Below are 24,667 nucleotides of genomic sequence, written 5' to 3'. Positions count from 1 at the left end.
CTGTGAAGAGTAATCGATTTTTCGTCGAAAATTTATCGATTTCTTATTGGAGTCGGTGGTTTTGTTTTTTCTTTTACAAAATTTATCGGTTTCTTATCTTAAATTGCCGAATTGTTATCAAAAAGCTATCGACTTGTTATTCAATGCACACTCGAAACAAGAGGTCTTTAATTTTCTAGACATACTCACACGGTACCCACACATTTTATTTGTTTATTTATTACACCCAATATCATGCGCTTCATAAAGTATGCCATGTTCAGTAATGCCTTCCGCACAGCAGCAGGTTTGACAAGGGTAAAAGTACACAACTAACCTTACTTGGTTAGAAAGAAATCTAACTCACAAAATAAATAAAGAATATGGAAAATCAAACAGCCAATACAAATTACTTACTTCTGCTCACACACTTGTATTGACAGCTGTCAAATGCGTATGGAGGATACAAGTGCCTTACAAAAGTTGAGTATAAAGTAATCTTTTTAATGTCGTCTATAAATGAGAGAGTTTGTATATTTTTGATGGCGGTCCACATCTCCAAGGAGTAGTTGTTATTTAATTATTTTTTCATTGGCTGTTGCTCTGTTGATAGCATTTTAAGTTCAAATAAAACTTTTTCCAAACTAGAATAAACATTTTTTCATATCAAATGAAATTTTTTTAAATCCAATGGTAACATCAAATGGATCATTTTAAATCAAACGAAACTTTTTTTGGCTATGAAGATGTAGAGATTTTTTATTAGCAAACTTCCTGAGCTTTAAAGAAGAGTACCCAAATAACCAGCAAATATTTCATTTCATTTGAAAATGTTTTAATTTTATTTGAAAAAAAAAAAACAAGTAAGGAAGGCCAAGTTCGGGTGTAACCGAACATTACATACTCAGCTGAGAGCTTTGGAGACAAAATAAGGGAAAATCACCATGTAGGAAAATGAACCTAGGGTAACCCTGGAATGTGTTTGTATGACATGGGTTTCAAATGGAAGGTATTAAAGAGTGGTTTAAAAGGGAGTTGGCTATAGTTCTATAGGTGGACGCCATTTCGGGATATCACCTAAAGGTGGACCAGGGTTGATTCTAGAACGTGCTTGTACGATGTGAGTATCAAGTTAAATGTATTAATGAGGGTTTTAAAACGGAGTGCCCTTAGTTGTATATGTGAAGGCGTTTTCGAGATATCGACCAAAATGTGGACCAGGATGACCCAGAACATCATCTGTCGGGTACCGCTAATTTATTTATATATGTAATACCAAGAACAGTATTCCTGCCAAAATTCCAGGGGATTTTGATTTCGCCCTGCAGAACTTTTTCATGTTATTCTACTTAATATGGAAGGTGTCACACCCATTTTACAAAGTTTTTTCTAAAGTTATATTGTGCGTCAATAAACCAATCCCATTACAATGTTTCATCCCTTTTTTCATATTTGGTATAGAATAATGCATTTTTTTCATTTTTCGTAATTTTCGATATCGAAAAAGTGTGCGTGGTTATAGTCGGATTTCGGCCATTTTTTATACCAATATAAAGTGAGTTCAGATAAGTATGTGAACTGAGTTTAGTAAAGATATATCGATTTTTGCTCAAGTTATCGTGTTAACGGCCGAGAGGAAGGACATATGGTCGACTGTGTATAAACTGGGCGTGGCTTCAACCGGTTTCGCCCATTGTCACAGAAAACAGTTATCGTCATAGAATCTATGCCCCTACCAAATTTCACATGGATTGGTTAATTTTTGTTCGACTTATGGCATTAAAAGTATTCTAGACAAATTAAATGAAAAAGGGCGGAGCCACGCCCGTTTTGAAATTTTCTTTTATTTTTGTATTTTGTTGCACCATATCATTACTGGAGTTGAATGTTGACATAATATACTCATATACTGTAAAGATATTAAATTTTTTGTTATAATTTGACTTAAATAAAGTTTTTTTAAGCTATTGCATAGATTTAATCGCGGGCTTGGCGACTAAATCAAAAAAAACCGTAACGGATATTTGTCAAAAAAGGTTCGAAAGGGTTCGAAAAAGTTTCGGTGTTAGCAACAGGCAGATTACATAAAATTGGATCTATTTATGCGAATATTGGTTGTCTTTGGTGTACATTTATCTTCACTACTGTGCTGTAGATGGCACTGGTAACCGCCAGATGCCAGATGACCTGCACGCTAGATTTATTCAATAAAAGTAAAAAATTTGTTTTCTTATCGGTCACCACGCTTAAAAAGTGTAACTTGAATTAATATCAAAGACAAAACTTGAATTAATATCAAAGAAAACAAAATGTTGCATAAATATTATAATTGCATAAGTTGATAATATGCAATAGCTTTATCGTGGCAGTCCCCGAGTGCCACACGTCCTTTTTTACAAGTGGGCGTGTTCGTCATCCGATTTTGCTAATTTTTATTTAGCACACATATTGGAATATGAGTAAAGCTCTTGCCAAATTTCATCATGATATCTTTAACGACTGCCAAATTACGGCTTGCAAAACTTTCAAATTACCTTCTTTCAAAAGTGGCGGTGCCACGCCCATTATCCAAAATTTTTCTACTTTTCTATTCTACGTCCTAAGGTCAACCCACCTACCAAGTTTCATCGCTTTTACCGTCTTTGGTAATGAATTATCGCACTTTTTCGGTTTTTCGAAATTTTCCATATCGAAAAAGTGGGCGTGGTTATAGTCCGATATTGGTTGTTGTCTAATTTTCTATTCTACGTCCTAAGGTCAACCCACCTACCAAGTTTCATCGCTTTTCCCGTCTTTGGTAATGAATTATCGCACTTTTTCGGTTTTTCGAAATTTTCGATATCGAAAAAGTGGGCGTGGTTATAGTCCGATTTCGTTCATTTTAAATAGCGATCTGAGATGAGTGCCCAGGAACATACGTACAAAATTTCATCAAGATACCTCAAAATTTACTGAAGTTATCGTGTTTACGGACGAACGGACGGACGGACGGATATGGCTAAATAAATTTATTTTTTCCCCCAGATCATTTTGATATATAGAAGTCTATATCTATCTCGATTAGTTTATGTCGTTACGGATTACCGTTATGCGAACAAAGTTACTATATTCTGTGAGCTCTGCTCAGCTGAGTATAAAAAAATGTATGTGCGTTCAAAGTTGTTCCATTTGATCTGTAAAAAGTTTCATTTCAATGGAAAACAGTTTTATTTGATTTGAAGAAAGTTTAGTTTGACTTGAAGAGTTTCATTTGACTTGAGAAAAGCTTCATTTTATTTGAAAACAAGTTTCATCTGATTTGAAAAAAGTGTTATTTGTCTTGAAAAAGCTCACTTTATATGAAGCAAACTTCATTTGATTTAAAAAAGTTTTATTTGGTTAGAAAAAATTTCACTTGACTTAAAGAAATGTTTAATTGATTTAAAAAAACAGTTTCGGTTGATTTTAAAATTGCTTAATTAGTTTCGGAAAAAGTTTGAATTGATTTAAAAAACGTTTCATTTGTTTTAAAAAACTTTTTTTTGATAGGAAAAAATTTCCCTTTACTTAAAAAAACGTTTGATTTGATTTGAAACAATTTTGATTGATTCGAAAAACTTTGATTTAATTTGAAAAATTAAATTCTTTTTCAAAAAAGTTTTATTTGATGTGAAAAAACTCTTCATTGTCTTCAAAAATGCTCACTTGATATGAGAAAAGTTTATTTGATTTGAAAAAAGTATTATTTAATAAAAAAAAGTTTAACTTTACTTGGAGAAAGATTCGTTTAATTTGAAGAATGTTTGTAAAAAGTTTCATTTGACTTTAGACAAACTTTATTTGATTTCAAAATTTGATCTGAAAAAGTTTCATTTCCTTAACAATTGTTTTTGTTTTATCGGTCTATTGATAAAGGATTCAAGGTTCGATTCGAGCTCAAGGCCAGAAATATACTTTTTTTAAATGATTATTATTGTTTTTTTTTTTGGTTTTTTTTTACCAATTGTTTTTGTTTTTATCGGCCTATTGATAAATGATTCAAGGTTCGATTCGAGCTCAAGGCCAGAACAATAATTTTTTTCTAATTGTTATTTTTAAATTTTTCTAAATTTGAAAAATTGTATTTTGTTTTTGGAATAGTAAGTAGAAAATTTTTCAGACAACCTACCACAGCTGCGCAGATAGATCCATTTCGAAGGGTGCTAAGCCTTCATCATCAGTACGCTTTAGGCATGCTGCGCTACCCATTTAGCTATACAGCGGTGGTTTGTTTGGCTGGCAAATTTGCTACTTCTATTCCTTTTTACCAACTATATTTATTCAGTGTTGCGCCATCTGGTGCAAATCACTGATAATGCTGGATTTGTTTTTTTTTTTGTAATTTTTCTTTAATTGATCATTTCATTCGCAAAAAGTTTTGTTTGACATGAGAAAGCTTTTATTTGACAAGAAAAAGGTTTCGCTTGATTTGAAAAAGTTTTATGTTTCTTGAAAAAAGTTTTTTTAGAATTGGAAAGAGATTCCTTTGATTCAAAAAAATTGTCATTAGATGTAAAAAAATTTCATGCAATTTTAAACAAATTTTACTAAGAAAATATGTCATTTGATTTGGAAAAACTTTCATTTGATTTTTAAATGCTAAACACTAAAGCAATTTTTGCCACCCGCCTGTTATTGCTAAGGATTGCTTTAAATCAAGCAATCAAAAATCAATTAATATCAGGAGGACTATTAGGTATTATTTCTTAAATATCCGCGGATCTGTTCAAAATAGTTTTCTGAACTATTTTAAGATCCTTTAGTAAAAACAGGATATCAGGGGAGTACTGGACACTACCTGTTTAAGAAATCCAGTATGATCTTCCTTCTGTTTATCGATGTGTGCCTATCTCAGCGATCCGATCTGATTCTACACCATTTCCAGTTGTAAATGAGAAAGCGTCATATGGAAATGAGAATGGTCAATTGTAAATTTGAAAGCGCCATTTCGATAAAAGAATTGTCACTTGTAAATGAGAAAGTGTCAAATGAAATTTCAAAAGCGTCAATTGTAATTGAGAATAAACATTTGTAAATGAGAATAGTGAATTGTAAATGCGAAAGCGTTATTTAGAAATGAAATTTGTCAATTGTAAATGCGAAAGTGTTATATCGAGATGAGAATAATCACTTGTAAATTCGAAAGCGCCAATTTTAAATGAGAATAGTCAGTTTTAGATGAGAGTAGTCAATTTTAAATGCAAAAACGTCATATTTAAATAGGAATAATCACTTGTAAATAGGAAAGCAACAAACGAAAATGCGAAAACGTCATTTGTAATTGAGAATATCAAAATCGTAACAAGCTATATATTTGGCAACGGGCATATCCTCTAGGGATAATAACACTCAATGGAAAATCGTCTATGTACCGACTAAAATATCTTGGAGTGAGAGAGCATATCCATTGAGCGACGTTGCAGATTCTCGATGGCATCAGTATTGGCGGGCACGATGCTAAATGCAGCACTTTCGTTTGACCATTTTAAGCATAAGCTAACGCTGACTCGATTATCGATTGTCATGGCCCGTTATCGCACACCAAAACAAGCCGTTCAAATCGTTCGCTTGCTCTTCTCATCGTTTGAAAAACTGACCTTACTGAAGCAGCGCTCATGTGCGCGTGCTATCGCGCCGCATAAATGAATGTACGAGCCTTTTGCAATTACAAGTGATACTTAGTTTATGATTTCACATATATACTTGACTATTTTCAATTCCGTATGACGCTTTCTCATTTACAACTGAATATTCTCATATTCGTACAACGTTTTCGAATTTGCATTTAACGCTTTCCAATTTACAATTGATTAATCTAATTCGTAAATAACAATCTCATTTTCAACTAGCGCCTTCTCATTTACAAGTAACTATTTGCCTTTCCATATGGCGATTTCTCATTTACAATTGAAAATATTGTAATAATAAAATCTCTTTTGGTAACACCCTGAGAAATACACCCATATCACAAGAGTGCTTTTACTTTGATTTGTTTGTAAATTTTCAGTTTGTGGCCGCTCTCACATTGGCGCGTAAAAATTCATTTTACGTAACGTAGGAAATTTTAATATTTTATTTACAATTAAAACACATCTAAATTTTTTTACTAACCCAAAGCAGCTTTTGAGAGTACTGCCACAATGTTGCTTGCTCGTACTGTCACGATTCCAGAAAAATTAGTACGTGAGTCATTTTGTTTTGTCTTTGCTTATCTGCTTTGGCCTTCAGGCGAGTGTCAGGTGAGGTTAAACTCCTACGCAGATTTTGAACTGCCATTTCAACGTAGATCTATATTAAGTGCTAACGTATGTGCATATTTATTTTTCGAATATTTGTTTTTCTACTTTTGACTAGCATAGAAATTAAATAGAATTTAAAACAATCCCTGTTCGTTGCTTGCTTATTTTACCTTTGTGTACTTAATGGATATTCACACTTTTTTATTATGCTACTCTATTTTCATGGGCTGTATAGGTACTATGTATTATATACAACAATTGTAGACCTTTCGTCCCTTTTTTCATCAGCCTTTATATTAGGCACAATTTTCATAGCGTACACTTTACATTTCCTATTAGTTCTGTCGAACCTTTTCTTATTTAACTTCACTTTGTTTCTGTTTGCTTTTGTTTTTACCTTACCAACAAAATTTTTTTTCAAGTTGTAGCCTAAAACGAGTCCACCACTGCGTATACGTAACCTAAAGGCATTGAGAACTTAGTGATAGGTGGCTGTGATTTTAATATTATTGTAACAGCTTAAATTGAACTCACCTTTTTAACAAGTAAGGAAGGCTAAGTTCGGGTGTAACCGAACATTACATACTCAGTTGAGAGCTATGGAGACAAAATAAGGGAAATCACCATGTAGGAAAATGGACCTAGGGTAACCCTGGAATGTGGTTGTATGACATGTGTATCAAATGGAAGGTATTAAAGAGTATTTTAAGAGAGAGTAGGCCATAGTTCTATTGATGGACGCCATTTAGGGATATCGCCATAAAGGTGGACCAGGGCTGACTCTAGAATTTGTTTGTACGATATGGGTATCAAATGAAAGGTGTTACTGAGCATTTTAAGAGGGAGTGGGCCTTAGGTCTATCGGTGGACGCCTTTTCGAGATATCGCCATTAAGGTGGACTAGGGGTGACTCTAGAATGTGTTTGTACGATATGGGTATCAAATGAACGGTGGTAATGAGTATTTTAAAAGGAAATGGGCTTTAGTTCTATAGGTGAACGCCTTTTCGAGAAATCGCCATAAAGGTGGACCAGGGGTGACTCTAGAATATGTTTGTACGATATGGGTATCGAATGAAAGCTGTTAATGAGTATTTTGAAAAGGAGTGATCCTTAGTTCCATAGGTCGACGCCGTTTCGAGATATCGCCATATCAAACGAAAGGTGTTACTGAGCATTTTAAGAGGGAGTGGGCATGAGGTCTATAGGTGGACGCCTTTTCGAGATATCGTCATTAGGGTGGGCAGGGGTGACTCTAGAATGTGTTTGTACGATATGGGTATCAAACGAAAGGTGTTACTGAGCATTTTAAGAGGGAGTGGGCATTAGGTCTATAGGTGGACGCCTTTTCGAGAAATCGCCATTAGGGTGGGCCAGGGGTGACTCTAGAATGTTTGTACGATATGGGTATCAAACGAAAGGTGTTACTGAGCATTTTAAGAGGGAGTGGACATTAGGTCTATAGGTGGACGCCTTTTCGAGATACCGCCATTAGGGTGGGCCAGGGGTGACTCTAGAATGTTTGTACGATATGGGTATCAAACGAAAGGTGTTACTGAGCATTTTAATAGGGAGTGGGCATTAGGTCTATAGGTGGACGCCTTTTCGAGATATCGCTATTAGGGTGGGCCAGGGGTGACTCTAGAATGTTTGTACGATATGGGTATCAAACGAAAGGTGTTACTGAGCATTTTAAGAGGGAGTGGACATTAGGTCTATAGGTGGACGCCTTTTCGAGATACCGCCATTAGGGTGGGCCAGGGGTGACTCTAGAATGTTTGTACGATATGGGTATCAAACGAAAGGTGTTACTGAGCATTTTAATAGGGAGTGGGCATTAGGTCTATAGGTGGACGCCTTTTCGAGATATCGCTATTAGGGTGGGCCAGGGGTGACTCTAGAATGTTTGTACGATATGGGTATCAAACGAAAGGTGTTACTGAGCATTTTAATAGGGAGTGGGCATTAGGTCTATAGGTGGACGCCTTTTCGAGATATCGCCATTAGGGTGGGCCAGGGGTGACTCTAGAATGTGTTTGTACGATATGGATATCAAATTAAAGGTATTAATGAGGGTTTTAAAAGCGAGTGGCCCTTAGATGTATATGTGAAGGCGTTCTCGGGATATCGACCAAAATGTGGACCAGGTGATCCAGAAAATCATCTGTCGGGTACTGCCAATTTATTTATATATGGAATACCACTAACAGTATTCCTGCCAAGATTCCAAGGGCTGTTGATTTCGCCTTGTAGAACTTTTTCATTTTCTTCTACTTAATATGGTAGGTGTCACACCCATTTTACAAAGTTTTTTCCAAAGTTATATTTTGCGTCAATAAACCAATCCAGTTACAATGTTTCATCCCTTTTTTCGTATTTGGTATAGAATTATGGCATTTTTTTATTTTTCGTAATTTTCGATATCGATAAAGTGGGCGTGGTTATGGTCGGATTTCGGCCATTTTTTACATCGAGATAAAGTGAGTTCAGGTAAGTACGTGTGCTAAGTTTAGTAAAGATATATCGATTTTTGCTCAAGTTATTGTGTTAACGGCCGAGCGGAAGGACAGACGGTGGACTGTGTATAAAAACTGGGCGTGGCTTCAACCGATTTCGCCCTTTTTCACAGAAAACAGTTATCGTCCTAGGAGCCAAGCCTCTACCAAATTTCACAAGGATTGGTTAATTTTTGTTCGAATTATGGCATTAAAAGCATCCTATACAAATTAAATGAAAAAGGGCGGAGCCACGCCCATTTTGAAATTTTCTTTTATTTTTGTAATTTGTTGCACCACATCATTACTGGAGTTGAATGTTGGCATAATTTACTTATATGCTGTAAAGATATTAACTCTTCTTTTAAAATTTGAATTTAAAAAAAATTTTTTTTAAAAAGTGGGCGTGGTCCTTCCCCGATTTTGCTAATTTTTATTAAGCGTACATATAGTAATAGTAGTAACGTTCCTGACAAATTTCATCATGATATCTTCAACGACTGCCAAATTACACCTTGCAAAAGTTTTAAATTACCTTCTTTTAAAAGTGGGCGGTGCCACGCCCATTGTCCAAAATTTTACTAATTTTCTATTCTGCGTCATATGCTCAACTCACCTACCAAGTTTCATCGCTTAATGCGTATTTGGTAATGAATTATCGCATTTTTTTTAATTTTTCGAAATTTTCGATATCGAAAAATTGGGCGTGGTTATTGTCCGATATCGTTCATTTTAAATAGCGATCTGAGATGAGTGCCCAGGAACACATATACCAAATTTCATGAAGATACCTCAAAATTTACTCAAGTTATCGTGTTAACGGACAGACGGACGGACGGACGGAAGACTGTGTATAAAAACTGGGCGTGGCATCAACTGATTTCGCCCATTTTCACAGAAAACATTTAACGTCGTAAAATCTACTCCCCTACCAAATTTCAAAAGGATTGGTTAATTTTTGTTCGACTTATGGCGTTAAAAGTATCCTAGACAAATTAAATGAAAAAGGGCGGAGCCACGCCCATTTTGAAATTTTCTTTTATTTTTGTATTTTGTTGCACCATATCATTACTGGAGTTGAATGTTGACAGAATTTACTTATATACTGTAAAGATATTAAATTTTTTGTAAAAATTTTACTTTAAAAAAAATTTTTTTTTAAAAGTGGGCGTGGTCCTTCCCCGATTTTGCTAATTTTTATTAAGCGTACATATAGTAATAGTAGTAACGTTCCTGACAAATTTCATCATGATATCTTCAACGACTGCCAAATTACACCTTGCAAAAGTTTTAAATTACCTTCTTTTAAAAGTGGGCGGTGCCACGCCCATTGTCCAAAATTTTACTAATTTTCTATTCAGCGCCATAAGTTCAACTCATCTACCAAGTTTCGTCGCTTTATCGGTCTTTTGTAATGAATTATCGCACTTTTTCGGTTTTTCGAAATTTTCGATATCGAAAAAGTGGGCGTGGTTATAGTCCGATATCGTTCATTTTAAATAGCGGTCTGAGATGAGTGCTCAGGAACCTACATACCAAATTTCATCAAGATACCTCAAAATTTACTCAAGTTATCGTGTTAACGGACGGACGGACGGACGGACGGACGGACGGACGGACGGACGGACGGACGGACGGACGGACATGGCTCAATCAAATTTTTTTTCGATCCTCATTATTTTGATATATGGAAGTCTATATCTATCTCGATTCCTTTATATATGTACAACCAACCGTTATCCAATCAAACTTAATATACTCTGTGAGCTCTGCTCAACTGAGTATAATAAGTGGGTTAACTTGGCAGGTTTTTTTTAGTAGTAGCAATAGCTATTCATTCCCCCTACTCTTCAAGAAGGTGTGTCAATTATTTTGATGGTACTCATTTAACCCTTTCGTCCCGAGTGTTACACATATGTAAAGGCACCCCTTAATGAACCCTAAAAACTTTAAAATACACTAAAAACGATATACAATTGTACCTTCTCTTAACTTGGAAAATTGATGAAAATGAGGTTAGTAAAAATTTAACAGCTGCCTTTGGTATGTAAATTTGATGTTGTATCTGATTCGTACTGAAATTTTATTGGCTACTAAAGTTTGTGGTACATATATGTGCCAACCGTCATTTCTGTTGGTACATATATGTACCAACAGGTGTGTTGAGAAAGTCTATTTCATTCCAGGATGAAAACGAAGAGATGTCGTTGAGCGAAAATGAGCTAGAAAGCATAATTGAAAGTATGTCAGATTTTCCTCCGGATTCATCAGACGACTAAATTAATGAAAGTGACGACGAAATGGAATTGGAACTGAAAGTCAGAGTGACCGCAACCAAAATAATCACAACCATGATGAGATGATGATTTTGAGCAACCTTCATCATCTGAGTCAGCACAGCGGGCTTTGCAGCGGTCTAGAAAATTTGTCACTCAATCTGAGACTGAATGTGTTTACAATAATCGCATTCTTGACTGGATATTGCCAAACAACTCATTCTGTATATGGCCCTATCTTCCAAATTATACTTTTCAACACCTATATAGCAAGCCACAAAATACATCAAAGCCTTACTATGTCTATGAATTAATTTCTTGTTTGAAGCAATCTTTTAGTAAAAGTCGCCAAGACAGTCCATATCAAAGTATAGACGAAATGAGAAAGTTCCTTATCTTACACATGTTGTGAATCTTGCTGAAGAATTTATTGCAGAAGGGAAGAAGACTACAGGATTGCCGTTACCACAAGAGGTACTCTTTCCAAACAGAGAAAAAAGTTTGGTTCTGCCTGTCGAAGGTGCTACAATGAGAAATTGTAGTTAGCTAATAAATGGATTTCTTAAAATAAAAATTTTCTTTTGGTGAAAAAATTTCGCATACTTTCAGTACGAAAAAGTTAAATCTTCTAACCGACGTTTAAGTAACTTCCTGCTAAAACTTTGAAAATGTTCCAGAACCCGTTGACAATTGCAATTTGACAGTTGAGTGGCATATCACACTATTTTGGCTGTCGTTTCGAAAACTTTCTATCCCAGACATTTTTCTGAGCCGAAGTCATGGCTGAACTATCTGGTTGGCTCATCTCATCAGCTGATTTTATTTTTTTCATTTCACTGGAGTAGCGATTGTCAAAAGGAGATGGCAAACTCAAAATGAAGCAAACACATTGACAACATTTGCTTACAACACCCAAAACTGCTAAGTTTTATGTTTTCATTCCATTCCATTCGCCTAACACCAACAAACAGATTTTGGCAATCTGAACAAAGGTATGTTGTTGCTGTAGAGATGAGCCAACCATATAGTTGAGCCATGGCTGAAATTTAATACATTTTGACGTTGAGCGTTTGTGAAAAAATCTGCGATAAGGCATTCTTCACTTGTGATTGTGATGTCGATATAAAAATACGGTAGATGGCGCACGGATCAGGAACCTGGAAAAGTTCCAGATAATTTCAGATTTTTGTAATCATTTTTTACGGAATTTCTGTGGTAGCTGGAAACTTGAATGCTGCAACATAATTCAGTACCTACTAACTAGAGTTATGTAGTAGGCCAGCGAACTAGTTCAATCAGGTTAGCTTAGGTTGAACTGGCCGGTCAATAAAGATCTCACTATGTTATAGAATAACGAAGTGCTTTTGGCAAACTCTAGAAGTTTTATAGGACCTAGCTTAATTGCTGCCTCGAGATCTGGCAACTCTGCTGCTCCTAATAACTGGAGCCATGAACTGGCGGCCACAGGACATGAACACAGAATTGGCCCAACCATTTCTTCCTGCAGCTCGCACTTCCTACGCCTGCTGTTACTGACGAGGGCTAACTTCTAAGCATGTGACACCGGAAGGCAGTGTCTAGTTAGCCTTAAGTCTTCTCTCTTCAGAGATATGAGCCACTTTGTGAGTCTAATATCGTATGCTTTGCACATGATCTTGAAATTTTTTGCAGCCCCGCGCTTTTTTTCATGCCTTCCCTGCTTAATGGATCATATGCGACTTCTGTCTCCTTTCGATTTGGATCTACACAGTAAACAGCGGCCCCGACCCCTTGCATTAATTTGGAAACATGTGTATTATATCTTCTGCCATTTCTGCACCCTGGCACCAATCCTCTGGCTCAATTGTGGCTCCAAGATTTCTTTCGTAGCGCAGGCACGGGACCATATATCCCGTTTGCCCGATATTAGATGGCGTTATACTGCTATACTGCCTGCACCCAAGCTGCCCTTTTTTGCTTTAAGCCTTTTTGCAGTTGGTAACGCGAAGTTTTTGGCCATTAGGTCTGGAGGCGGGATGTGTAGAATGGCGTGCGATGTTGCTGTCGTGGTAGTTTTTAGGGCTCCTGGTATGATAATCATTGATACTCTGCATACCCCTCCAGTTTTTTGGTATACTTACTTTTTTTGTTGCTGCCCATCAAAAAAGAACTTCATAGTAAAATATGGGGTTCACAATTGCCGTAAATACCCAATGAGAGAGTTTGGGCGATAGGCCACTCGTGCATACTAGCATCCTCTTGCGTGCATACAGTGGCCGCGGGAACTTTCTTCGCTCTCTCTTCCACATGGAGTTTCCACGACAACTTACAATCTATTTTAACTCCTAGATACTTTGTACTATATTTTTAATCTTGTAGTGCTACCCCTCCGAGCTTAGGCTTAATCCAATTACGGACTTTATAGTTCCTAGTAAATAATACTAAATCGGGGTTTTCTGCGTTGGCGGTTAACCCGACTCCTGATGCTCTGGCATTTACATCCCGAAGTGCCTGATCCATCAGAGAGCTGACCGTTGTTAAATCAGACGACCATGTCTATCAGCGAAATGTACATCGTTGAAAAAGAAGCTATTCATTATATATACAAACCAAAGCGATGTTCTCCGCACTCTTAGGCCGATAATAGTTAAATCATCATTTCCGTAATCTATCTTCTTTAACGTTAGCAGAATTGTCTAGCTCCCACGATAAGGCTGTGTGTGGCCCTGTTTATTTATGTTTTTTTTATACTCAGTTGAGCAGAGCTCACAGAGTATATTAACTTTGATTGGATAACGGTTGGTTGTACAGGTATAAAGGAATCGAGATAGATATAGACTTCCATATATCAAAATCATCAGTATCGAAAAAAAATTTGATTGAGCCATGTCCGTCCGTCCGTCCGTCTGTCCGTTAACACGATAACTTGAGTAAATTTTGAGGTATCTTGATGAAATTTGGTATGTAGATTCCTGGGCACTCATCTCAGATCGCTATTTAAAATGAACGATATCGGACTATAACCACGCCCACTTTTTCGATATCGAACATTTCGAAAAACCGAAAAAATGCGAGAATTCATTTCCAAAGGCGGTTAAAGCGATGAATTTTGGTAGATGGGTTGACGTTATCACGTAGAATAGAAAATTAGTAAGGTTTTGGACAATGGGCGTGGCACCGCCCACTTTTACAAGAAGGTAATTTAAAAGTTTTGAAAGCTGTAATTTGGCAGTCGTTGAAGATATCATGATGAAATTTGGCAGGAACGCTACTACTATTACTATATATGTGCTAAATAAAAATTAGCAAAATTGGATGAAGAACACGCCAACTTTTTAAAAAAAAATTTTTTTAAATTCAAAAATTAACAAAAAATTTTATATCTTTACTGTATATAAGTAAATTAAGTCAAAATTCAACTTCTGTAATGATATGATGCAACAAAATACAAAAATAAAAGAAAATTTCAAAATGGGCGTGGCTCCGCCCATTTTCATTTAGTTTGTCTAGAATACTTTTAATGCCATAATTCGAACAAAAATTTACCAATCCTTCTCAAATTTGGTAGGGGCATAGATTCTATGACGGTAACTGTTCTCTGTGAAAATGAGCGAAATCGGTGGAAGCCACGCCCAGTTTTTATACACAGTCCACCGTCTGTCCTTCCGCTCGGCCGCTAACACAATAACTTGAGCAAAAACCGATATATCTTTACTAAACTTAGCCCACCTACTTATCTGAACTCACTTTATCTTGGTATAAAAAATGGCCGAAATCCGACCATAACCACGCCCACTTTATTGATATCGAAAATTACGAAAAATGAAAAAAATGCCATAATTCTATACCAAATACGAAAAAAGAGATGAAACATGGTAACTGGATTGGTTTATTGACGCAAAATATAAATTTGGAAAAAAGTTTGTAAAATGGGTGTGACACCTACCATATTAAGTAGAAGAAAATGAAAAAGTCTTACAAGGCGAAATCAACAGCCCTTGGAATCTTGGCAGGAATACTGTTAGTGGTATTGCATATATAAATAAATTAGCAGTACCCGACAGATGATTTTCTGGATCACCTGGTCCACATTTTGGTCGATATCGCGAGAACGCCTTCACATATACATCTAAGGGCCACTTGCTTTTAAAACCCTCATTAATACCTTTAATTTGATATCCATATCATACAAACACATTCTAGAATCACCCCTGGCCCACCCTAATGGCGATATCTCGAAAAGGCGTCCACCAATAGACCTAATGTCCACTCCCTCTTAAAATGCTCAGTAACACCTTTCGTTTGATACCCATATCGTACAAACATTCTAGAGTCACCCCTGGCCCACCCTAATGGCGATATCTCGAAAAGGCGTCCACCTGTAGACCTAATGCCGACTCCCTCTTAAAATGCTCAGTAACACCTTTCGTTTGATACCCATATCGTACAAACATTCTAGAGTCACCCCTGGCCCACCCTAATGGCGATATCTCGAAAAGGCGTCCACCAATAGACCTAATGTGCACTCCCTCTTAAAATGCTCAGTAACACCTTTCGTTTGATACCCATATCGTACAAACATTCTAGAGTCACCCCTGGCCCACCCTAATGGCGATATCTCGAAAAGGCGTCCACCTATAGACCTAGTGCCCACTCCCTCTTAAAATGCTCAGTAACACCTTTCGTTTGATACCCATATCGTACAAATATTCTAGAGTCACCCTTGGTCCACCTTTATGGCGATATCTCGAAAAGGCGTCCACCTATAGAACTAAGGATTACTCCCTTTTAAAATACTCAGTACCACCTTTCATTTGATACCCATATCGTACAAACACATTCTAGAGTCACCCTGGGTCCACCTTTATGGCGATATCTCGAAAATGCGTCCACCTATAGAACTAAGGATTACTCTCTTTTAAAATACTCACTACCACCTTTCCTTTGATACCCATTTGATACCCTTTCATTTAATACCCTTTTAAAATACTCAGTAACACCTTTCGTTTGATACCCATATCGTACAAACATTCTAGAGTCACCTCTGGTCCACCTTTATGACGATAACTCGAAAATGCGTCCACCTATAGAACTAAGGATTACTCCCTTTTAAAATACTCATTACCACCTTTCATTTGATACCCATATAGTACAAACACATTCTAGTCACCCCTGGCCCACCCTAATGGCGATATCTCGAAAAGGCGTCCACCTATAGACCTAGTGCCCACTCCCTCTTAAAATGCTCAGTAACACCTTTCGTTTGATACCCATATCGTACAAACATTCTAGAGTCACCCTTGGTCCATCTTTATGGCGATATCTCGAAAAGGAGTCCACCTATAGAACTAAGGATTACTCCCTTTTAAAATACTCATTACCACCTTTCATTTGATACCCATATCGTACGAACACATTCTAGAGTCACCCCTGGCCCACCCTAATGGCGATATCTCGAAAAGGCGTCCACCTATAGACCTAATGCCCACTCCCTCATAAAATACTCAGTAACACCTTTCGTTTGATACCCATATCGTACAAACATTCTAGAGTCACCCCTAGCCCACACTAATGGCGATATCTCGAAAAGGCGTCCACCTATAGACCTAATGCCGACTCCCTCTTAAAATGCTCAGTAACACCTTTCGTTTGATACCCATATCGTACAAACATTCTAGAGTCACCCCTGGCCCACACTAATGGCGATATCTCGAAAAGGCGTCCACCTATAGACCTAATGCCCACTCCCTCTTAAAATGCTCAGTAACACCTTTCGTTTGATACCCATATCGTACAAACACATTCTAGAGTCACCCTGGCCCACCCTAATGACGATATCTCGAAAAGGCGTACACCTATAGAACTCATGCCAACTCCCTCTTAAAATGCTCAGTAACACCTTTCGTTTGATACCCATATCGTACAAACACATTCTAGAGTCACCCTGGCCCACCCTAATGACGATATCTCGAACAGGCGTCCACCAATAGACCTAATGTCCACTCCCTCTTAAAATGCTCAGTAACACCTTTCGTTTGATACCCATATCGTACAAACATTCTAAAGTCACCCCTGGCCCACCCTAATGGCGATATCTCGAAAAGGCGTCCACCTATAGACCTAATGCCCACTCTCTCTTAAAATGCTCAGTAACACCTTTATCGTACAAATATTCTAGTCACCCTTGGTCCACCTTTATGGCGATATCTCGAAAAGGCGTCCACCTATAGAACTAAGGATTACTCCCTTTTAAAATACTCATTACCACCTTTCATTTGATACCCATATCGTACGAACACATTCTAGAGTCACCCCTGGCCCTCCCTAATGGCGATATCTCGAAAAGGCGTCCACCTATAGACCTAATGCCCACTCCCTCTTAAAATGCTCAGTAACGCCTTTCGTTTGATACCCATATCGTACAAACATTCTAGAGTCACCCTTGGTCCACCTTTATGGCGATGTCTCGAAAAGGCGTCCACCTATAGAACTAAGGGTTACTCCCTTTTAAAATACTCATTACCACCTTTCGTTTGATACCCATATCGTACAAACACATTCAAGAGTCACCCTGGCCCACCCTAATGGCGATATCTCGAAAAGGCGTCCACCTATAGACCTAATGCCCACTCCCTCTTAAAATGCTCAGTAAAACCTTTCGTTTGATACCCATATCGTACAAACATTCTAGAGTCACCATTGGTCCACCTTTATGGCGATATCTCGAAAAGGAGTCCACCTATAGAACTAAGGATTACTCCCTTTTAAAATACTCATTACCACCTTTCATTTGATACCCATATCGTACGAACACATTCTAGAGTCACCCCTGGCCCACCCTAATGGCGATATCTCGAAAAGGCGTCCACCTATAGACCTAATGCCCACTCCCTCTTAAAATACTCAGTAACACCTTTCGTTTGATACCCATATCGTACAAACATTCTAGAGTCACCCCTGGCCCACACTAATGGCGATATCTCGAAAAGGCGTCCACCTATAGACCTAATGCCCACTCCCTCTTAAAATGCTCAGTAACACCTTTCGTTTGATACCCATATCGTACAAACACATTCTAGAGTCACCCTGGCCCATCCTAATGACGATATCTCGAAAAGGCGTACACCTATAGAACTCATGCCAACTCCCTCTTAAAATGCTCAGTAACACCTTTCGTTTGATACCCATATCGTACAAACATTCTAGAGTCACCCTTGATCCACCTTTATGGCGATATCTCGAAAAGGCGTCCACCTATAGAACTAAGGATTACTCCCTTTTAAAATATTCATTACCATCTTTCATTTGATACCCATATCATACAAACACATTCTAGAGTCACCCCTGGCCCACCCTAATGGCGACATTTCGAAAAGGCGTCCACATATAGACCTAATGCCCACTCCCTCTTAAAATGCTCAGTAACACTTTTCGTTTGATACCCATATCGTACAAACATTCTAGAGTCACCCCTGGCCCACCCTAATGGCGATATCTCGAAAAGGCGTCCACCTATAGACCTAATGCCCACTCCCTCTTAAAATGCTCAGTAACACTTTTCGTTTGATACCCATATCGTACAAACATTCTAGAGTCACCCCTGGCCCACCCTAATGGCGATATCTCGAAAAGGCGTCCACCTATAGACCTAATGCCCACTCCCTCTTAAAATGGTCAGTAACACTTTTCGTTTGATACCCATATCGTACAAACATTCTAGAGTCACCCCTGGCCCGCCCTAATGGCGATATCTCGAAAAGGCGTCCACCTATAGACCTAATGCCCACTCCCTCTTAAAATGCTCAGTAACACTTTTCGTTTGATACCCATATCGTACAAACATTCTAGAGTCACCCCTGGCCCACCCTAATGGCGATATCTCGAAAAGGCGTTCACCTATAGAACTAAAGCCCATTCCCTTTTAAAATACTCATTACCACCTTTCATTTGATTCCCATATCGTACAAACACATTCTAGAGACACCCCTGGTCCACCTTTATGGCGATATCTCGAAACGGCGTCCACCTATAGAACTAAGGATCACTCCTTTTCAAAATACTCATTAACAGCTTTCATTTGATACCCATATCGTACAAACATATTCTAGAGTCACCCCTGGTCCACCTTAATGGCGATATCTCGAAAAGGCGTCCACCGATAGACCTAAGGCCCACTCCCTCTTAAAATGCTCAGTAACACCTTCATTTAATACCCATATCGTACAAACAAATTCTAGAGTCAGCCCTGGTCCACCTTTATGGCGATATCCCTAAATGGCGTCCATCCATAGAACTATGGCCTACTCTCTTAAAATACTCTTTAATACCTTCCATTTGATACACATGTCATACAACCACATTCAGGGTTACCCTAGGTTAATTTTCCTACATGGTGATTTTCCTTATTTTGTCTCCATAGCTCTCAACTGAGTATGTAATGTTCGGTTACACCCGAACTTAGCCTTCCTTACTTGTTTTGTTTTTGATGAATAATGGATATGTGTCGATTCAGAAGCAAAAATGAGATTGAACGGGTGAACAATGTAAGCGACCTGATTTCCTTTTGAAAAATGTGCTTATTGGTTCCGTGATATAACTAAATGTAATCGCCACACTCTAGTAGATACTTAAACACCAACATATGCGAAAGAAAATACCGCTAGGTGGCGCACAGATCGTAACATTAAGAAAACATAAGAGAAATAAATGAATTCGCCGATGAATTTTTAGGTAGCTCACTTGTAAGCTATTGGCTGGATTGCCGAGAAAATGGAACAATCCTTTTGTTACTACACTGCAAATATGCGACTTGTCTGGGACGAATCTGGGATGAGTCGTAAAGGAGTATGCGACTATAGCCATTTCTGACCTCTTTATATGGGTTTGAGTGGTCCCTTTTGTTTGAGCTATGGAGAGACCGATTGGATATGTTTATGCCTGAACGGGTAGTGTCGGACTTTATGCCCCTACGGGTATTGTAGCACAGATCTTTTCTATACTGTTCGACACTTCCTCTTTGTACCCCTCTATGTACTCTAATACAGTATTCTTATTTTTTTCGTGTTTGTGTTGTAGAATAATAAAAACAAAACAAATATTGCGATAATGGAACATATGGTCCTAGCATTTTATTTAAATAATGCTATTCAATCAAATTTAACTTTTTTATTTTATTCATTTCGTTGTTTTTTTTTTTCAATTTTAAACCGACTGATGCCAAATATACCCAAAAGGGACTATAGGGGATCAGCTATACCCCAATGTGGACAAAAGAGATCAATTGCAGACCGCTCTTTAGGGATTTATCACACGATTTTTTACAGGGTATATATACTTAGGACAATACATACATACATATAAGTATCGTATAATCCATGCAGGTTATCGGACAAGTATTTTACCTATTTCTTAAAATCCTTCTAAGTTCGATGCCGTGCCGAACATTTTTTCCACGATTTTTCATATCGCACATCTTGATCAAAACAGCGTTCAACTCAAAAACTGCATTGTTCAGAAAACGGAAAAAACTGACACCCTTATGTGTCAATGCAGTTTTAATTTTTTACAAATCGTTTTCTCCTTAAGTAATGGAGGAAATTAAGAATCGAGTACATATTTCGGTAGGTATTGAATTGGTGCCCGCTGGTACTCATATTGCCGAAATTTCAGATTTTTTAGTTAACTCAATTTTGATCTAGGTGTGCGATACTATGCTCTTATTTATTTCTTCAGGGATAATGAGTCCCTCTGTAGTTATTTTACATTTTGTAGCATATTTTTGGGTATTTCATGAGTATTCTTTTTGTAAAAACATTATTTATATAGCATATTTTTAGGCGTAAGCATATTTGCAGCATTTTATCAACTTTTATTTCACACATATTCACTGAAAAGAATTTTGAATTATAAATTCAAAGAGCTTGTAATTTTAAACAATATTTTATTTCAATTAGCTACATACCGAGCTGCGTAAACGTACGAATGTATGTATCCGTGATTATAGTTTTCTAGCCCGCACAAAAAAAAAATACTTGCGAATTTCGTCTAAACTTCCGAAACAGCTAACGCTACATTACTGGCAATTTCACTCTCTCCACCATCCTGCTTAAATTCAAGAGGTCTTGAACCTTTAAAAAAACGCTCAGCATTCACTGGTTTATTATAGAAAAATTCTTTTTCAGGATCACATATCGATCCAGGACGCAATTCCTGCTCCGTAATCAATACCTTCGGGCCGGGTAATGGTAGAAATTTGAAAAATCTCTTACGCAATGTAGGCACATAAGCTGGACGCATATGTTCAGGGGCCTCAAGCAAATGCGAACTTATTTGACTTGCTTTTTTACGCATTATTGGATGATCACGCAATTGACGTTCGGGTGGTAAACGATTCTTTAGCTCTTCCAATTGTGTTGCATTTAATATAACTGGACGATAATCTAATTCCGGAAAACGCTCGCTACCACTATTAAATACAATTTTTTTATTAATACGCAACTGACGACGTATTACACGTTTTGTTATACAATTGAAACGTATACGTATTGTACGACGTCGTAATTTGGCGATGGTGCGACGTAACGAAATACCCTCACGTCGTGGTGAGTTAATCATATTAATATATTTTGAGTCGGGATAAAGGTTGACCGTCTTACCAGCTAGATCTATGCGCGCAGCACGCATTCTTTTATTTGGTTTGACACCGGGTATACGAAAGAGATGACAATGTCCCTTGCCAACAACATGATCCCAATCGGGATAGCAATGTATGTGTGATTTTATTTTTTTATAAGGTAAACGACGAAATTTACGACGTTTCTCACGATCAATTGCAAAATTAAGGCCAACCGTTATTATTTTTTGTGCACAAGGACAATGCTTAATTATGCGTGTCTCATAACGTCCTACAGCCGGTTCAAAACTGGTGTGACGCCGTATCAAGGGTAGGCATTTATCCGGCACGGATGTATGTGGTAGAAATATATGCGGATTTGGTGGTTCTTGTTTTTTTCTTTGTGAACTGTTTGGCATGTCGTAAAACAAAAAATAAGTTGTGTTAGAGATTATCATACAAGCGATACTACTGAAACTTACACATTATTAGCAATTTCATGTATTTTTGGATCATAATGCGCTGGTGATGGATCAGCTGGATTGTGATAAGCTGTGGTTGGCTCACTGACCATGCAACGTGCAGTTGCCTTTCTATCTCGTGCATCTGAAATTTTCAGGTGATAAATATTAATTTCGTTAAATTCACATATGGTACTAAAATTTCAGCAAACTATTAAAAAAATTACCATAGTTATTAAAATTAAATTTGCTAATATGAGTCACCCTATGTTTCTCTATTTAAACTCCATTATTTTCATAACATGGATAATTAAAGGCGTAAAGTAATTGAAGCCACAAAACTTTACAAGCTTTTTTTGCTGGCGGTTTTAAACTCAAAACTGAATCACAAAAATTTTGCCAGTTCTGCAGCTTGGTCTCTGTATGATAGAGTCATTCCATTGCTAAAACCCGTCTGGTTTCTCATAAGAATACTCGAAAACTTTTTTAAGATACAATTGCTTTTAGTTTTGTTAGCATGAAATATCACATCACATAGTTGAAACTTTTTATACTCAGTTGAGAAGAGCTCACAGAGTATATTAAGTTTGATTGGATAACGGTTGGTTGTACATATATAAAGGAATCGAGATAGATATAGACTTCCATATATCAAAATAATCAGAATCGAAAAAAAATTTGATTGAGCCATGTCCGTCCGTCCGTCCGTCCGTTAACACGATAACTTGAGTAAATTTTGAGGTATCTTGATGAAATTTGGTATGTAGGTTCCTGAGCACTCATCTCAGATCGCTATTTATAATGAACGATATCGGACTATAACCACGCCCACTTTTTCGATATCGAAAATTTCGAAAAACCGAAAAAGTGCGAAAATTCATTACAAATGACAGCTAAAGCGACGAAACTTGGTAGGTGAGTTGAACTTATGACGCAGAATAGAAAATTAGTAAAATTTTGGACAATGGGCGTGGCACCGCCCACTTTTAAAAGAAGGTAATTTAAAAGTTTTGCAAGCTGTAATTTGGCAGTCGTGGAAGATATCATGATGAAATTTGGCAGAAACGTTACTCCTATTACTATATGTATGCTTAATAAAAATTAGCAAAATCGGAGAAGGACCACGCCCACTTTTAAAAAAATTTTTTTTTTTAAAGTAAAATTAAGTAAAATTTTAACAAAAAAATTAATATCTTTACAGTATATAAGTAAATTATGTCAACATTCAACTCCAGTAATGATATGGTGCAACAAAATACAAAAATAACAGAAATTTTCAAAATGGGCGTGGCTCCGCCCTTTTTCATTTAATTTGTCTAGGATACTTTTAACGCCATAAGTCGAACAAAAATTACCCAATCCCTTTGAAATTTGGTAGGGGCATAGATTTTATGACGTTAACTGTTTTCTGTGAAAATGGGCGAAATCGGCTGTTGCCACGCCCAGTTTTTATACACAGTCGTCCGTCTGTCCTTCCGCATGGCCTTTAACACGATAACTTGAGCAAAAATCGACATATCTTTAATGAACTTAGTTCACGTGCTTACTTGAACTCACTTTATCTTGGTATGAAAAATGAACGAAATCCGACTATGACCAGGCCCACTTTTTCGATATCGAAAATTACGAAAAATGAAAAAATGCCATAATTCTATACCAAATATGAAAAAAGGGATGAAACGTGGTAAGGTAATTGGATTGTTTTATTGACGCGAATTATAACTTTAGAAAAAACTTTATAAAATGGTTGTGACACCTACCATATTAAGTAGAAGAAAATGAAAAAGTTCTGCAGGGCGAAATAAAAAACCATTAAAATCTTGGCAGGTATTACATATATAAATAAATTAGCGGTATCCAACAGATGATGTTCTGGGTCACCCTGGTCCACATTTTGGTCGATATCTGGAAAACGCCTTCACACCACTCCCTTTTAAAACTCTCAGTAATACCTTTAATTTGATACCCATATCGTACAAACTCATTCTAGAGTCACCCCTGGTCCACCTTTATGGCGATATCTCGAAAAGGCGACCACCTATACAACAACCACCACTCCCTTTTAAAACCCTCATTAATACCTTTAATTTGATACCCATATCGTACAAACACATTCTATAGTGACCCTTGGTCAACCTTTATGGCGATATTTCGAAACGGCATCCACCTATAGAACTAAGGCCCACTCCCTTTTAAAATACTCATTAACACCATTCGTTTGATGCCCATATAGTACAAACAACTTCTAGGGTCACCCCTGGTCCACCTTTGTGGCGATATCTCGAAACGGCGTCCACCTATGGAACTAAGGATTACTCCCTTTTAAAATAATCATTAACACCTTTCATTTGATACCCATATCGTACAAACACATTCTAGAGTTAACCCTGATCCACCTTTATGGCTATATCCCTAAATGGCGTCTACCTATAGAACTATGGCCCACTCCCTCATAAAATACTCTTTAATGCCTTTCATTTGATACACATTCCAGGGTTTCTCTCGGTTCATTTTCGTACATGGTTATTTTCCCTTATGTTGTCACCATAGCTCTCAACTGAGTATGTAATGTTCGGTTACACCCGAACTTAACCTTCCTTACTTGTTAT

The 24,667-nt window shown here is 37.3% G+C and overlaps 2 protein-coding genes across 9 annotated transcripts in view; one reads left to right on the top strand and one right to left on the bottom strand.

The window, feature by feature from the left end:
• Positions 1–24,667, top strand: part of igl (igloo) — a 762,142-nt gene that overhangs the window by 394,529 nt on the left and 342,946 nt on the right. The window lies entirely within an intron of this gene.
• Positions 20,943–24,667, bottom strand: part of LOC137246357 (uncharacterized) — a 29,941-nt gene continuing 26,216 nt past the window's right edge. The window contains exons 3-4 of the mRNA XM_067777456.1: positions 22,080–22,203; positions 20,943–22,005 (exon numbers count right to left, since the gene is read on the bottom strand). Coding sequence (XP_067633557.1) covers positions 21,030–22,005; positions 22,080–22,203 — 1,100 coding nt within the window. The 3' untranslated portion in view covers positions 20,943–21,029. The remainder of the gene's footprint in view (positions 22,006–22,079; positions 22,204–24,667) is intronic.

The sequence above is a fragment of the Eurosta solidaginis genome, chromosome 3 (assembly GCF_040869045.1).
Source record: "Eurosta solidaginis isolate ZX-2024a chromosome 3, ASM4086904v1, whole genome shotgun sequence".
Lineage (NCBI taxonomy): Eukaryota > Metazoa > Arthropoda > Insecta > Diptera > Tephritidae > Eurosta > Eurosta solidaginis.
This window is presented reverse-complemented; position numbering and strand designations above follow the sequence as displayed.